General features: G+C 40.9%; 1 protein-coding gene across 4 annotated transcripts in view; it reads left to right on the top strand.

The window, feature by feature from the left end:
• Nucleotides 1-15,911, top strand: part of PASK (PAS domain containing serine/threonine kinase) — a 20,808-nt gene extending 4,897 nt beyond the window's left edge. For 3 of the 4 annotated variants that reach the window (XM_064457024.1, XM_064457025.1, XM_064457023.1), the window contains exons 5-17: nt 13-153; nt 723-857; nt 1,565-1,858; nt 2,206-2,368; nt 3,871-4,045; nt 5,667-6,550; nt 7,219-7,400; nt 9,269-9,436; nt 10,209-10,334; nt 10,974-11,108; nt 12,596-12,795; nt 14,282-14,415; nt 15,404-15,911. In XM_064457024.1, coding sequence (XP_064313094.1) covers nt 13-153; nt 723-857; nt 1,565-1,858; nt 2,206-2,368; nt 3,871-4,045; nt 5,667-6,550; nt 7,219-7,400; nt 9,269-9,436; nt 10,209-10,334; nt 10,974-11,108; nt 12,596-12,795; nt 14,282-14,415; nt 15,404-15,552 — 2,886 coding nt within the window. In that variant the 3' untranslated portion in view covers nt 15,553-15,911. The remainder of the gene's footprint in view (nt 1-12; nt 154-722; nt 858-1,564; nt 1,859-2,205; nt 2,369-3,870; nt 4,046-5,666; nt 6,551-7,218; nt 7,401-9,268; nt 9,437-10,208; nt 10,335-10,973; nt 11,109-12,595; nt 12,796-14,281; nt 14,416-15,403) is intronic. The other variant, XM_064457026.1, reaches the window with a different exon arrangement.

Genomic DNA, 15,911 nt, shown 5'->3' with positions numbered 1-15,911 from the left:
TCCTATGGAAAGGTGGATGTTATAGGCTGTCTGAAAGAGAAGATCCCTGTCTCGGTCTGGCTGAGGCGAATAAGAAGCAAGGACAACCAGCGTTGTGTGGTTGTGCTGGAACCAGTGGAAGGACTTTCAGCTTCTGTTTCCTTCAGGGTTGATGTGAGTGTTTTCCTAATTATCAAAGGCGACAGCGGTTTGTTAGAGCTTATGTGCAAAGAGAAGGTGTCTAAAACCCAGTAGGCTTGTTACTATTTGTGAACATGAAGTGTGTACATAGCAGTGCCTGAAACTGGCATTGCACACGCAGGACCTGTGCATATGTCTTCCACGCGGCTCACCTTGATGTATTCAACAAGTCACATTAAAATACACTGTCTGTCCCTGGGGACATCTTAGCCTTGAACAGTGAAGGTTTGGCAGGGTTTGGTTATTCAGGGCAGGGATGCCCTTGTGAAGGGATCAGCTTGCTGAGGAATTGTTCTGTGAGGAGCGTTTGACTCCTCTGCTTCTCCCCTACAGCAAAGGACAAGCTCTCTATATGGTAACATTGGAGAAGTATTGCATGATGCTGTGTCTGCTTTTACTGAGGTAGTTGTAGCCACAAAGAGGCTGCAGAGTGAAACTTCCTGCAATTTGCTTAGATATTTGCAGAAACTGTTGTTAAAGGATTGAGTGGACTGTGACTAAAATCCTAAAATTAAAATAGTCCTGTAAATTTTCTTCCCAAGGGAGAAATTATATCGTGTGACCTTCTTTTTGCCCATCTCCATGGCTACCCAACATTGGAAGAAGTAGTTGGGCTCCACATAAAGGACCTGATTCCTTCTGTGCAGATCCCTCCTCTAGGCAAAAAAATCCCAAAGGTATAGTATAAGCACCAACCACATTCTTCCATACCCTTCCCATTTGGAACATAGGTGTACACTCTTTTCCCTCCTCAAGCAACAGAAGAAAGCCTTTTCAGAGAGAAGCATAAGCTCCCTGGAAAATGGTATGCTGCTTATTTATGGGGCTGGTGTCTGAATATTTCCTAACAAGGGGCGAGACCAAGCCCCAAGCTCTCATTGTGGAATCTGGTGAAAGACACTTTTCCCCATTCCAGGCTTTTTAAGAAACCATGCTGTCTCTATCAGCTCCCTAAAATTCCTTTGAATTCTTTAGCTGGTTTCAGTCATGTCTGTCTGAGGAGTGAAAGTCTAAAGAATACCCAGATCTTGCAAATGCCATGAAAACAGGCAGCTAGATAGTTGAAAGAGGCCTTATGAATGCCTCATTTGTTGAAAAGTTGCAGCGTGGACTTTACTGGTCTTGATTATCAGGATATTCATACAGGAGTTCAACACTGGATTCCAGATCCTTAGGAAACCAGACTTCATTCATTTTGATGTTCACAGGATTGGCTTGTTTTTCTTCTGCTCCTTTTTCCTGAGAACTTTCCTGCATAATTTTATATGAATACTGAAAAGCAAAACATTTGGTTAATTAGAGGTTTTCTGTTTGGTTGGGGTTTTTTGGTTGGGGTTTTTTTGTTTGGTTGGTTGGGGTTTTGTTTGTTTTTGCTTTAATTTAGAACCTCAGGATCCAGCGAGCTGTAGGCCGATCCAGAGAAGGTAACATGTTTCCTCTGAGTTTAAAGCTGCAAGTAAGCTTTCTGGAGGAGGACCAAGCAGCAGTGCAGAAAGATGGTGTTCCGCAGACAGAAAAAGAAGGCTCTTTCACAGACTATCATTACTCTGCTACAGTTGTGGTTTTCTCCACCATCAGTGGTCTTATTACTGTCCAATCAGATGGAACCATCTGTGGCATCAAGGACAGTTTTGCTTTAATGCTCTTTGGCTATGAGAACAAAGAACTCTTGGGAAAGGTAAGATAGGAGTCTCAATCCCTCCCAAAAGACTGCTGTGTCTGGCAGCATATCCACTGGAATTGTAAAATCGTTTTTACAGACTCATTTCCGTCAGTCACAAAACCTCTGTGTTCCATGTGTTCAGCAAGTGAGTTGTAGGATGATATGCAAATTCCCTTGCTGTAATTGCTAAGTATTGCAGTACTGAGGAGCTAGTATGGATTTTGAGTATAAGTTCTGCATCAGTCATGTGGATCACTTTTGCCTGCCTATTCATGAGAATCAGATCCACAAACATGGATTGTTAGTTGCCTCCAACCTGTGAGAGTCAGCTTGGCTTTATAAGGTTTTGTTCTGTGTTTTAGAACATTACGTTCCTGATCCCCAGTTTCTATAACAACATGGAGAGAAGCAGTGACTGTTCTTTGCTATTACCTCCGCTTAATGACTCCATGGGGACAGAGAGTGAGTGCATCTCTGAAGATGTTACTGCCTGCCATACAACTGTCTCTAGCTGCTGGAAAAAAGGTAAAATGAATAGAGATGAGAGATTTGCCTATGAACATGGGAATGTGCTTTGTAAAAGCAATCTACCTCCATGCAGTTTTTAAAATTGGGTTTCCACTATAACCTAAGGTAAACAGAATTGTTCACCTGCTTCTTCCTTTGTTGCTAAGAAGATGAAACTGAATACCTAAGTAGGAAATTACACTGTTAAAAGAGAATGCTTTGTGCTTAATGAGCACTTCCCTTTCCCCCCTCCTGTTAGGATCTCTGAGTATTTTAAGATGTGTAAAATACAGCTTTTGTGACAATATTGCAGCAGAGCTGTAGATACTTAGGACTAATATTTTAAGAGATAATTCTAATATTATTCTGAACTGGCTCATGTTGCTGCCTAATTGATGTTATGTTGCTGTGGTGTTCAGGCAGGTTAGGAGGCATCGCATCACATATTCCGCTGATGCAGTTCACTGCATTTACAAAGAATTTATTAAAGTTGTGTTCCTCTGAACACAACAGGAATAAACAGAAGCAGGGAAGCCTCATGTCTCCAAATCTGTCTTTCCAGCTAGCTCTGCCCAAGACAGAGAACACAAGCAACTGCATACTTTCATCCATATCACAAGAGATCTTTTTTGCTGGGTTTGTTTGGGTTTTTTTTTGGGAGGGGGTGGGAGTCATCATGTTTCCTTTTTTTCTTTTCTTTGCTTAGAAATGCACAACTGCATTGAAACCAACGCACACTACCTGAACAAAGAAGAGTTAGTAGACATTGTACAATTTATTAAGTAATTCTTCACAGTGATGCCTCTAATCTAGGAGTAATTCAGTTCTTCAGTGAGGAAGCATTGTTGGTACTCAGCCTTTACTAAATGGAAGGATTATTCTAGATTTGAATCTAGATTTGTTAACTTGTTAGCAGTAATTGGTTTACTTCATTTTATAAACTCGTGTTTTACTCGTGTTTTTCTCTTGATCTGTTGTCACTGGGGAAGGAAAGAAGTTCTTGTCTTACTCTTTCTCTTAAACACGTTTAAACTGTGTACTCTTTTGTCTTGCAATGTCAGTGAGTTATATAAAAGCAGTCTAAACCTTTTCATTTTAAGTGTTTGGAATGGGGAGTCTATGTGTATTTTGGGCTTTTCATTTTTGCTGCTGCTCTTTGTATGATCCCTTTATTTTCAGTCCATGTCATTGTCCAATGGTCATTGGCCTTTTATTAGGTCTCTGACTTTCAATACAAGTTGCTAACCCAGGAGGCTAATACCTGTCCAAGAGCTTTGATACGAAGGCAATTTTTCGCAGCCCTGAAACATTTAGATTCCTGCATGTGATGACTTCTCAGGCCAAGGCAGAGCGAAGTGCTCATATTTTGACCACTTTGCCTTAATCCAGTCTTTATTACTTAATTCCTTAGGGATAAGACAGACCAAGGCAGTTCCAGGATTGTTTTTAATCACTTGTAGTCTCCAAAGCCTAAACATAAAAGGTTAAGGTGGTACAGTTTTGTTTCTTGTTTGGTGCAGACAGCAGCTTCTTGGCTGCATCTTTAGCAAGGCTTCTTTCAAGAGATGAAGAGCTGAAATTGGAAAGAAGACAAAAAGATGACAAATCAATACATGATGAGACTAAACAAAGGAATGGGACCGGTTTATTTTCTACTCCCTCACCTCCTGAAGTGGCATGCACACCCTCTAATAGGTAGGCATTTCATGGACTGCATATTCACTTTGAAAAATGAAGAGCTGTCATGGCAATCGCCAGTAAAAATTGTTTCTTCACCTCTGTGATGTCTGTAGGAAGGTGTAACAAGAGCCTTCTGCACTTTGCTCTCAGAATCTGAGCACTATTTGCAAGACAGGTTGAAGTTTGTCTACCTTAGATTTTTGTTTAGATCTGTACAACCTACAACTGTAAAGTTACAGGAGTTCCATCTCTACAAGGGACCAAATGCTTCACCCAGGCGAGGGAAGGTAATTAGGCTCTATCTTTGCTAAAACAGAAACAGTGGATGTTTATCTCCTTCCATGGTATCCACCAGCTGGTGTTGCACTGAAGTCAGGTTACCTGGAATGAATTCTAAATGTTATTACTTCCGGTGTTCAGTGTAACTGTCAGGTCATCCATTAAAATGGGGTACTGCATTACTGAAGTTCAGCCATTTTTATTGTACCTTTCCAGGTCTTTTTCCTGTTACAAGATTAGAAATTCTGCACAAATAACTATATGGTTTATCTTAAGTAAAATTTTAAGCCTTTCACATTAACAATTCCAACCGTCAGAAAATATTTACTATCCTTTTTAATATGGACTATTACAGTGCAGTTCTTGCTGCTTTTTAAAGAGACTGATAGTTTCATTGTTTCCTTGTGCTCCCCTGGGTTTATGTCTCTCGCATCATACTTGGATTTTAAGTGCTGTGCTGCATGGATTGGTTTTCTGCTCTGTGTTTTTACTAATAGAAATGTTTGTAAAATACCTTGTCCTATGGGCTTCAGTGAACCATGGTTAAACTGATGGGTGGGGACATCCATCTTCTGTTGGACAGACAAGAGTTCTTCTGTTCTCAAGGCTGGAAGTATCCTGCCACGTGTATTGGCTTTTTGTTGTGGTAAATGATCTATGATATATATTTAGAAATCAAGCTAGAAAGGGAAGTAATCCATAGGGAAAGAGTGCCATTTGAGTATACCTGCTCTTCTTTGGTCAAGGTGGAATTTGTTAGGATTTTGGACACCCATGTCAACAGCTTTCTGCCTCTTTCCTTTAAACTTAAAAATAAGACAATTGGTGTAGGTTTTAAATAGTGCCCATAGTAATGGAAGAGTGTATACAGTATGATGGTTTTCTCATTCCTTTGTCATCATGATATCACTAATAACTTTGAATCCTTGCAGTGAACGCAGCTGATGGGCTGTCAGCCCACCATAGAGAGCCTTGCCGTGAAACCTGACTTGACAGAGTCAGAGGAGTGGAACAGTGCAGAAGGGTGGGAACTGCAGGATCAAATAATTCTCAAAAGATGCTCTCTCTAAGGCTCTCTCCCCACATCATCTGATTCAGAATAGTTGGATTTAGTTCAGAACATGAAGATTCCAGTACGAAGCAGTGATAGTGCAGTATCTGGTGCATCTGAGACTCAAAATGCCAGTGAGACTAGTATCTTGCCTAACCAATTACAAGCTCATTAGCAAGACCTTAAGGAAGGAAATTGTCAGCAGATCTATAGGTTACCATATGAAATGCTGGAGTATCAGCACTCCAGTGATGCCTGGGGACAAGCTTCTTTAGTAAATGTTGCCTGGTTGCCTGTTTCTTCTAGGCTAGAACACAATCTAGATACTGCATCCTATGACCCAATTAAGCTGCCTTCTGATGTTACTTGTGACTCATGTGGAACACCAACAATAGATGAGCCATGGTCTGGGACAACGCTGGACAGCAGACGAGACTTTCAAAGCCACATGGTTACAGGGCAGTTGTCAAAAACAAACTTGATGTGTAATGCAAAACATTCCAGTCTTGAGCACATTGTCACTGAAAATTGCCTGCTAAATGATGCTTCATCCTTCTTTGCAAATGAAGGAAATAGTACCCATAATGTTTGCTCAGGAAATAAAATGGGTTGCCATGCTTCTGCGCCAGGAGTTGCTACAGCCTCTGAAGATGTTAAAGAATCAGACGCTGAGCTGAACTGTATTTGCTCTGGTCTTGAGGTACTGGGTCTGAATGTTGGAGTCAAGAGGGATTCACATGATTGTTTAGGTATTACTGCAGCCCTTGTAGGAGTATCCTCCTCTAATGCAGTGGACTCAGCTGTAGACAATACGCTAAGACAGAAGAACAGTGCCTTTTCAACTGGGCAAGAAAAGCAGCAGTTGAACGGTGTTGCCATAGAGGATGGGTCTGTGTGGCTGGCCTCCCAAAGTCACTTAGAAAACTCTGAAGAACCCTCCAAAGCATTTCTTGAGAAGCCTGATATTCTTGCAGAGGCTGGTGGGGACAACATCAACAGAAACCCACTGAAAAACAAAGGTAGTCCTGAAGAAGACTGTCTTTTGCATGGGCAGCAAAATATGGAGAAAAAAGTAACATCGACCCCAGTGAAACAAGGAGGAGGGCTGAATCCGGCAGCTCCTTTGACCTTGGAGATCCTGGAAGGCAGCTACACTGGGAATTGCTGTCACAGAGATGGTTCACAGTTAAGTAAGTTAAACTTATTTCTCCCCTTCCCAAAACTCTTATCGGGATGCTCTTTTTCACCCACATTTTTGCAGAAGGCAGACAATTCTGGTTGGAACCTCACAGCAGAGAGGAAGGAAGAAGCTGTAGCATCTAGAAAAAAAGTGGTATTTAAGTCTACTCAGAGGGTATTGGAAAAGCAGGTGGTATAAAATACAAAGTTACTAAGAAATTAATCCAGACTGAATAGTCAGAAATATTCTTAAAACACAATTGAAAGATTTGAACCTGATAACTTCTGAACAGAGCATACAAACTCCATTGTAAAACTTGTATCTAAATTGTGTAATGGGATGTGTGTCATTCACTCTTTCAGCTGGATTCTGTGGTTTGTTGTAAAAAATCCCCATTTTTATGTAATTTAGAATAACAATGTGAAATTAATAATCACAACTGGACACTGGCAAAAGTTTCTGCCGGGGGTGGGAACTATGGAGGTAGCTGCCAGGTATGTCTAGAATAGCTGTGCTTTTGTCAGTCCCTCTGATTCCTTCCTTACTAAGTAGGTGTTCCCCAAATGAATAATGGAGGAATTCACTTCAAGAGCTCAGAATTTTGTCCTAAAATTTCTGTGGTCTCATTCACACTCAAGTTTCATTCTACCATTTTAACTTCCTCACCTATTTCTACAGGTATACTCTTTGAAGTGAAACGTGTAGAACTGCAGGACCCTGCCATACTTTTCTGTGTCTGGGTGGTGAAGGACTTTCTACAGAGCCAGAAGGAAGCTGTAGCAAAGGCTCAGCTTTTCCTCTCCAGTCTAGTAAGCTCTGCCCAGTCTATTGGAGATCTTTCTACACATAGTCTCGGAGAAGTAAGAAATTCTAGCATTGATAATATTGAGCATTTTTCTGCTTATTTGACTACTAAGCTGAAGCTAAAGTCAGAAAGGTTTTCAGTTTAAAACAATGTCATGAGGTGGTGGGTGGGTATTGCTGTTTCTTTGTTTCCCTATTTTTAAGTCAAAATAAATGTTTCTTTGCTGTAAAAAGGACAATTGCTGTTCTGCAACATTTCTGGTGGTGTGTGTTTGGCTTAGTGTAGTTACCTTTCCAGTCTGAACAATGAAAGCACCTAACTTTAAAGTTGTTCTCAGGCTGGTTTAAATACATCTACAACAGAGGTTTGCACCAGTGTAGTGAGATTAATTTTAAATCAATGTAATCACACTGGCACCAATGAAACAACATTATGAAAAAAGGAAATAACTAGGCTGAAAACTTTCAGTGACTGACTTGTGTCAGCAAAAGAAAATGGGAGTTTTCTGAGATGCTGCATTCAGGATGGTGTATAGAAAACTAACTGCATAGCTGTCAGTGCCATAAAACCTGAACACAGAACTGCTCAGGCCTTCTTTTCGGTTAGTAGTGGGATGTAAAACTGACAGTACTTTGACCAAGGTTGTAGAGGAAAATGCTATCTTTGATCAACTGAAATAGATAATGGTGATCTTCCCTTGAGTAAATGTATGCATCCCCTAGGTCTTTACATAGCTGGATTTTATGATGACCTTAACAGAGAAGTACATACATATTTAGATATCACATGTAACATGTATAGTAGTGACAGTTCCAAACCACAGGAGACTAAGCTGCTCTTTATTGAAATGTACTGCAGATTAGACATGTAGTTTCCCTCCCCTACCTCACCTTTAATCAATGATCTGGGAGGTAAAGTAGATACTCGAGTGAAAGCTTAGCTATTAGCAAAACTTGTCATTTGGAATATTTTTATGAGACCTTTGAGAGCTGAGTAATAAGGTGACTCTTGTTTTACTTTTAGAAAATCATGTTCCACATACATGCATGTGTGTTGAAATACAAGCAGTTTTGACCATTTAATGTATAACTCCAAATTTCACTATTCAAAACAAATGCCCCTGTGAGATGTGTTGTGTTTCCTCTCAGTATGGAATACTGTGTATGTCACAAAGATGCTCTGTTATAGTGCATTTTAGATGCCATCTTTGGCAGAGAAACCTAATAATCATGAGACAAACAACCCCAGGTCTTATCCTCAGAGAAAGAAAAACCTCTGTTGTGTTTAATTTCTCATGCAGTCTTTCAGGCCTTGGTAGGAATGCATGTGATGTTTCTACCAGGGATTTTTACTGGGGTGTTAAAATTTCCGGGGCCATGCCTTGAACTTGTTTGCTCTTCATGTCTGCTAAGAGACCAACCTACAGAACTAAAATGCTATCTTACCAGAAAGTTTGGTTAACACTGGTAGTTTAATATCTTTTATAACTAACAAATAGAAATCAGCACCTTTTTAGTTCTTTCCATCTAGAATACACTTACCTGGAAAAATTACAATGTTTAAAGTAACCTACTTTTTATTCATCAAATAAAATTGTCATTTGGTGATAGACCAAACTCATTTTCCTACTCACGTAGAGAATTGTGTGCAAGCACCTAAGGTGCATGTGCTTCTGGGTTTTTTTACCTTTCTCTGAATTAAGCTGTATTTTTAGCTGCTGAGAGCTGACTGTTGACTTAACTTACCTTGAATGGTGATGGTTACATCAACATACAGTTCTTGCTATCAGAAACAAAGGTCACTCCTTCTAGCTATTCTTGCGTGTGTATAATTTCTTTTCAGTATTTACTTCATTTTATAAACATTATTCTGGGGATTGCTCATTTTTTCCTTGCCTTTTTTTTTTTTTTTATCTGTACCTAGGCCATCAGATCAACTTCACTTTTTGAGAATTCCCAAAGAGCCGAAGAGCTTGAAGGATTAAGGGCATGTGAGGGAGAATATGCAAAAAATTACAACACACTCAGTCTTATTGGCAAAGGATCTTTTGGCTTTGTCTGGACTGCCAGGGGCAAGAAAGATGACCAGGAGGTTAAATATTTCTTTTAGATCTACATTGCAATAATTTTTTAAGATGAAAACTGAAGGGTTAGAGCATTCATATTCCCTCAACACTACACTATTAAAAGCTGCTATTTGGTAGTTTGAGGTTTTCCTTTGTTTAAACAGAAATCTGAAATCACTAACCTCATGGAAACAGGACAGCAAAATGTTTGTATTGATGTAGTATATGAACTGTTACCCAAGACAACAGGTGCAGAATGAGACTGACCATGAAGCTAATTTAACCTCTTGAATGCAGTATACATTAAGCTTAACAGACTAGAGGTTTTAGTCTTCCATTACTAAAGAGAATGACACTCCCAAGTCTTCATCGTGCCAAGACTCAAGAATGTGGAGCAGACATGTTGAGATTATGGGATCCCCTCCTTTACCAGCAGAAGTATTTTGGGTGATGAGAGGCAAGTTCTGGGGCTTCTCTGATGGATGTTAAGTGCTTATTTCGCTCTGCTGTACCCCAATGCCAGAAGTCACCACCGCTGTAACTGGGTTGATAAGAGAGCTGGCATTTGCAATTCAGAGCATTGATAAAAAGAAAATAAATATATTCCATTTCTGTGCATTGTTTGGCTTCTAGGACTAAATTAGTTTAAATATGTTTAAAGATACTACAAGCAATGCATAATGGGTTACCTCTGTCCTTCTAGTAATATGATTCACTAACATTTTTCCTGGAAATTAACTTAACAAACACTTAAAGCCATGCTTTTGCAGGTGATGCTGAATGTTGTTGTCTGTGTAGGTTGTCGTAAAGTTCATCTGGAAGGAGAGGGTACTTGAGGACTGCTGGGTAGATGATCCTGATCTGGGGAGAGTTACTCAAGAAATTGCAATCCTCTTGAAACTGGAGCACCCCAGTATCATTAAGGTACAGTGAACTTGCAGCGAATGCGGTTTGAATTGCATCAGATGCTTACTTTGAATACTTGGTGTCTCATGTTCTTCTTCAGGAGTGAGGAAGTGTCCTGTATTAAATCTACGTTTTCAGGAAAAAAGGAACCTACCTATCCTGCTTTGTTTTGGAGGGTGTGTTACAGCAGACCGTGGCTTGCTTTGACACCTTTACCCCAAACAATTGATGTAAACATAGATCTGAATGTGTGACTCTTAACAGAAAAAAAGCCTATCCATTATTTTAAGATGATAAGATGCATATCTAGGAAATGCAATGTCACATCTGAATGTGTACTAGTTCAGTAAATGATCTGGATACCTATCTTGATTCCTGTTCTTTGTGCTGGGGTTGTTGGTTTTGGTTTTGTTTGGGGTTTTTTGTGTTTTTTTTTTTCCCCAGACACAGAATTCCTCTTGGTTTTAATTCTGCTCTCAGTTTTAACTATGCTCTCTTTTCAAGAAACATTTGTGCTCAGTGAAATGAGACTTCAAAGATTATGATAGACATTGATTAAATCTCCAAGAAGAGAGCAGTGTTTGTTTTTTTTTTTTAAAAAAAAAAAAAGGCAATTTGAGGATGAAGCACGTGACTGAAAAAGTCTGTTATTTATAGGTGCTGGATGTATTTGAAAATGAATACTTCTTCCAGCTGGTGATGGAGAAGCATGGGCCTGGTCTGGATCTCTTTACATTCATTGATAATCAGCCCAACTTGGATGAGCCATTAGCGAGCTATATATTCAGACAGGTGAGAGCTGGGAATGTGCAGTTGCTACATGTAGGTAAGATTTGACTCAAAAGAATTACTGGCTACTCAGCAGGCATGCTGAATGAGAGTCATGCTCAATATCAGCAGAACTTTTCCTCATTATTCTGTAGGGCTGATTTCTAGCAAACTGAAATGCAGAAACCTTTTTAAGGTTTACTTAGAAACCTGTGACCAAAAAATCTTTACAGGACCTTGCTTCATATGAGGATTTCCTACAAAGCCACTGCCTCTCAGCTGCAATTGTAGCAGCACACGAGACATCACAAGGATGGCCATTCATGCAGCAGTCATGTTTCTTCTGTGGGAGGAGGAAAGTGCACAGAAGTTGCCCCAAGCCTCACTAGAAGTCACACTTTCACTTAGATCAACACTTGTTTTAGATTGGTTATGGGGATAAAGGGCTCTCGTCTTTTTAAGGAATTTAAAATAAAGAAATTAGCTTGGATTTTAATGTGGCATAATGCAGAATAATTCAAAGTAGTTTACTGTGAGTCAGGAGCTTGCCTGAGAGCTGAATTGTCCTTTGTTCATTGAGTTAACCACAACAGCAGTCCCCAAGTAATTCCCTCTCACATGTTTTTCAGTAAATTCCTTGCTCTAAGCTATGCAGGAATTACTCTGCATGTGGTAACCCACTGCTGTGTCCATACTCCCCTCACCTGGGGTGCTGATGGGAGATGGTAGCCAAAGTGATGCACCTTTGCTGTGTCTGCTGTGTAGTGTGCATTCACAAATTGCAGTCTAGTGTCCCTTGAGACTCCCTTTTCCTAAACCAACCTTGAGTTTATAGGGATTCTTTGTTACTTCAGGCCAGTACAGTATTCCTCTGCAGAGGGAGCTTTGTATTATAAATAGAAACTCTTCTCCCTCAGCCATCTGCTTTTCTTGCTCAAATGTATTGTGGTAGAGATCACGATTGTCTCCAAGGTGATATAATTCTGATGCTGTTCTTAATTAGGGTACTATAGCATGAATCGTGCAGGAAGAAGAATGGAATTTAGGAGTGACTATATTACTTATCCCAAACTTCATTTAATGCTTTGTCATCCTGCAGTATTGGAGTCACACAGTAATATCCTTCTAGAGAAATCAAAGGACCCTCCAAGTGAAGCTGGGATAAAAATAGAGTAACCTGCAGGATTTTAACAGTAAGATCTGATGCTTCTAACAAAAAAAAACACCCCAGCACATTGTGACTATAGCATGCCATCTTCCTGCACATTTGTGAGGGGAAAGCAGCAAAGGATTTTTTTAAGTCTGTCTCCCAAGAGCACTGTAACACCCACTGCAGGAATGCTGACAGACAACTCTGAGTCCATTTCCAGTTACCAAAATTAGGATCTATATCTTGTTTATATAGTATCAAAACAAGCCAAAATGTGGCTATCGGAACTCTGTGATGCCATGTAGATTACCCAGAAGGATGCCTCTGTGTACTAACACCTAGTTCTTTCCTCCTCTTTCAGCTTGTGTCAGCTGTGGCATATCTCCACTGTAGAAACATCCTTCACAGAGATATCAAGGATGAAAACGTTGTCATTGCTGAAGATTTCACAATCAAATTAGTGGACTTTGGTTCAGCTGCCTACCTGGAACCCAGCAAATTGTTTTATACCTTCTGTGGGACAATTGAATACTGCTCACCAGAAGTGCTGTCTGGCAAACCGTATGTCACCCTCTGAAAAGTAACTGTTTTGTCCATCACACCAAAAAAAACGGGTGTGTGGAGCTGGAATAGAGAAGCCAAGCTGCTTTGCTATTGGTACTCTGCTAGGGTATCTAACCCCAGAAAACTGCAGCGAGATTGAGGGCACTTCAATGACAGAAATTGCTTCTAAAGGTTTGAATGCATATAAAGTAGGGCACTGCAGAGACAGACGTTATTTGTAAAGGTTGGAATACATATGAAATTGTTACTGATGAAGTCTGTTGACAGGCTTTCTTATTCTGGTCAGAAGTTTTGCAAAACCTTGCACTAATGTCTGTCCTACTGCAGAGTCGAGTCCAAGAACAAGCCTATGATTTTAATTTTCAGCCTGGTCTGGCTGTTGTGAGGCTGGTCTGGATGAGTTGTGTTGTGACTCAAATGTGTCCTTTTTCCTTAATCTTTCATGAAGTGTACATTAGCTTGCTAACCTTCTCTTCATACCTGTAGATGAACCCACTGACATCTCTCTACTAAAAGCTGCTCTTTTAGAGAGGTGGTATAAGCAAGTGTTGCTGTATAGCATCTGCCCCTTTCCATGTCTGTTTTGTAATTCCCCCACTCTCATCCTCTCTGTTCCCTTCCTTCCTACTTGCTTCCCTGTATGAATTGTTGCCGTTTGATCATTGTTCATCTCCCCATTGATTTTTGTGCTCCTCCGGACTCCAGAGTTCTTCCCTCACAGCTTACTGCTCTCTTGGATGTGCTGCCCAAATCTTAGCTGTCTTTTCCCTGTTCTCTCCTTCTCTGAATGCTCTTTACCTAAAGGCTGGCAGTCTCATACCTGCTCCTGGAGGGAAGCCTTACCATCACAGGGTGGTAAACAGTAATTGTACATGCAAGTGTGTTGCTCTCATTTTGTGGCTGTTTTCATGGGACCTTCAGGCAGCTTCTCCTAATGGGGTGGGGGGTAAAAAGCTATGCCAGGAGGAGAGGAAATCTCTGCTGGGAACTAGATGGAAGGTGAAGCAGCACTGCCTTGGGAATTCAGCCTGTTACTGTGTGAAGAAGCTGTCCCTTTTCCTCAGATAAAATCTAGGTACTTAATATTTATTTCCAGATAACTTTCATTTTGAAAGGGATGGGGGGGTGCAAATGGGATTCCACTGAGATGTCTGATCTTCTGTTTAAATATTTACTTGATAGTTTTGGCTTTTGGTGAAGAAGGAGTTCTCTTGTCACCAGCTTACACATGTGGAAGTCTAGGTGCATACCATACATACTCATCAACTGAAATTGGTTGGCTGTTCTTTGGTTGTTCTTCTTTCATGGAGAAGGATAATACAGACTTCTCAAAGAGACACGAGAACCTTATCAGAATTCTCACGAATGTCCTACGTTAAAAATTAGAAATAAGGGCTATCGACACCTCTTTTTTCTTTTTACTTTCTTTAGCACACAATTACATATTTGCAACCTGAGTTTATGCAAGTTTACCTCTGCATAGGTACCATGGCCCTGAGCTGGAGATGTGGTCACTGGGTGTCACCCTTTATACCCTAGTCTTTGGAGAGAATCCCTTCTGTGAGCTGGAGGAGACCATGGCAGCCATCCTGAATCCTCCACGGCCTGTGTCAAAAGGTGAATTTTTCCTGTTTGCTTTTCTAAAGGAGTAGATCTCTTGGGAAAGTATGAGCAGCACTTATTCCCCAGAAATAAAGGGGAAGACTGGAAAAAATGCTTCCAAATTCGTTCTGTGAAGATTTTAAAAGTTGCTCACTGAAGCACAGTTATCCGAGGTATCCTTTTCAGGTAAGTTCTGCAGCTCTTCATGCCTATGATGAATACAGCTCTCTGCTATATGATTAGTTTCAAATTCCAGGCCTCCCATTGATTCCAATGACCCAACCTATCAGCTTGTCAAGCTTCAGTGAGGTTTATACCTGAGAAAACCAGAATAAATAACGCCTGATGGGAAGGTTCACTCTAGCAGAAAACTTTAAGATCAGTAATGGCACTCATGTAACTCTAACCCAAGTTTTATCTCACATGAACTATTGCCAATCCATGCCATGTCACTTTTGGGAGGGACGATGATGTGTTAATTTAGAATTTCTGAATTAATTGTGTGGCTTGACCTGACAGGAAAAACACATTGGCCTTGTTTTGCTAAAGAGATCTTTATTGACAATTTCTGTGGGGTCCTTAGGAGCACAGTGATTATAAGGCTTCAGGGTGCTGCAATTGCCTGGTAAATTCTGGAAGCTTTCCCTGAATCCCGAGTGCACTTTTAGTCGCAGATCAAACACCGCGTGGCTGCAGGACAAGTCTGGGCTTGGAAACAGCGAGTCAGGGTTGCCTCTGTGGCATTTGCTTCTACATCTGTCCTCCTCGGTGTCATAACTCTGCGCTTAGCTCTGTTTTCACAGCCTCAAAATCTCAGATCATTCCCAGAGCTGTGTGCATGTGCACATGTGACTAAGACTGTGGGAGAACAGTACTGCACAGGGAATTAATGGGGAGGATTTGTAATTTAAATCTACATTCTTTGAATATAAACCATATCTTGCATTCCCAGCATGCCTGAAATACAGGCTGAGCCATTCGTCTTACTGCTCTCTCACCCCAGGTCTCATGAATCTCATCGCTGGGCTTTTGCATCCTGTTCCAGAGCAGCGCATGACTCTGGTAATGTTAGTAGAGCATCACTGGCTGAAGCAGCCAGTGAACCTGGGTGACTATACCTGGGAAGAGGTATACACCTCTGCTGAGATATGAGTCTCATGTCTGAGGCAGGTGAGATGTTGCTCTGAAGGCTTTCTCCTCCACCTGCGCCCACCAAGCACACGGGAATGATTTGTAAGAGAAGACCAAGCTGTGGATAGCAAGATACTTCTCATTAGGAGGTCATCTGCTGATGCACAAATGCGCTCAGTTTGAAGATATGTATGTCCTCCCGCAGGACCTGTGGTTCACCCCTTGCACTTTGTCTTTCTCCCTAAAAAGCAGCAAATAAAGGAACGGTTCTGGCGAGTGCACACATGGACACAGGCTCCTAGCTCCTCATGTGGAGACCGAGCCATGCTTGAATACTCCCAACCATGAGCATGCAGATCCCCGCTGGCAAGAAGCAGTGG

Source organism: Phalacrocorax carbo, chromosome 7 (assembly GCF_963921805.1).
Source record: "Phalacrocorax carbo chromosome 7, bPhaCar2.1, whole genome shotgun sequence".
Classification (NCBI taxonomy): Eukaryota; Metazoa; Chordata; class Aves; order Suliformes; family Phalacrocoracidae; genus Phalacrocorax; species Phalacrocorax carbo.
This window is presented reverse-complemented; position numbering and strand designations above follow the sequence as displayed.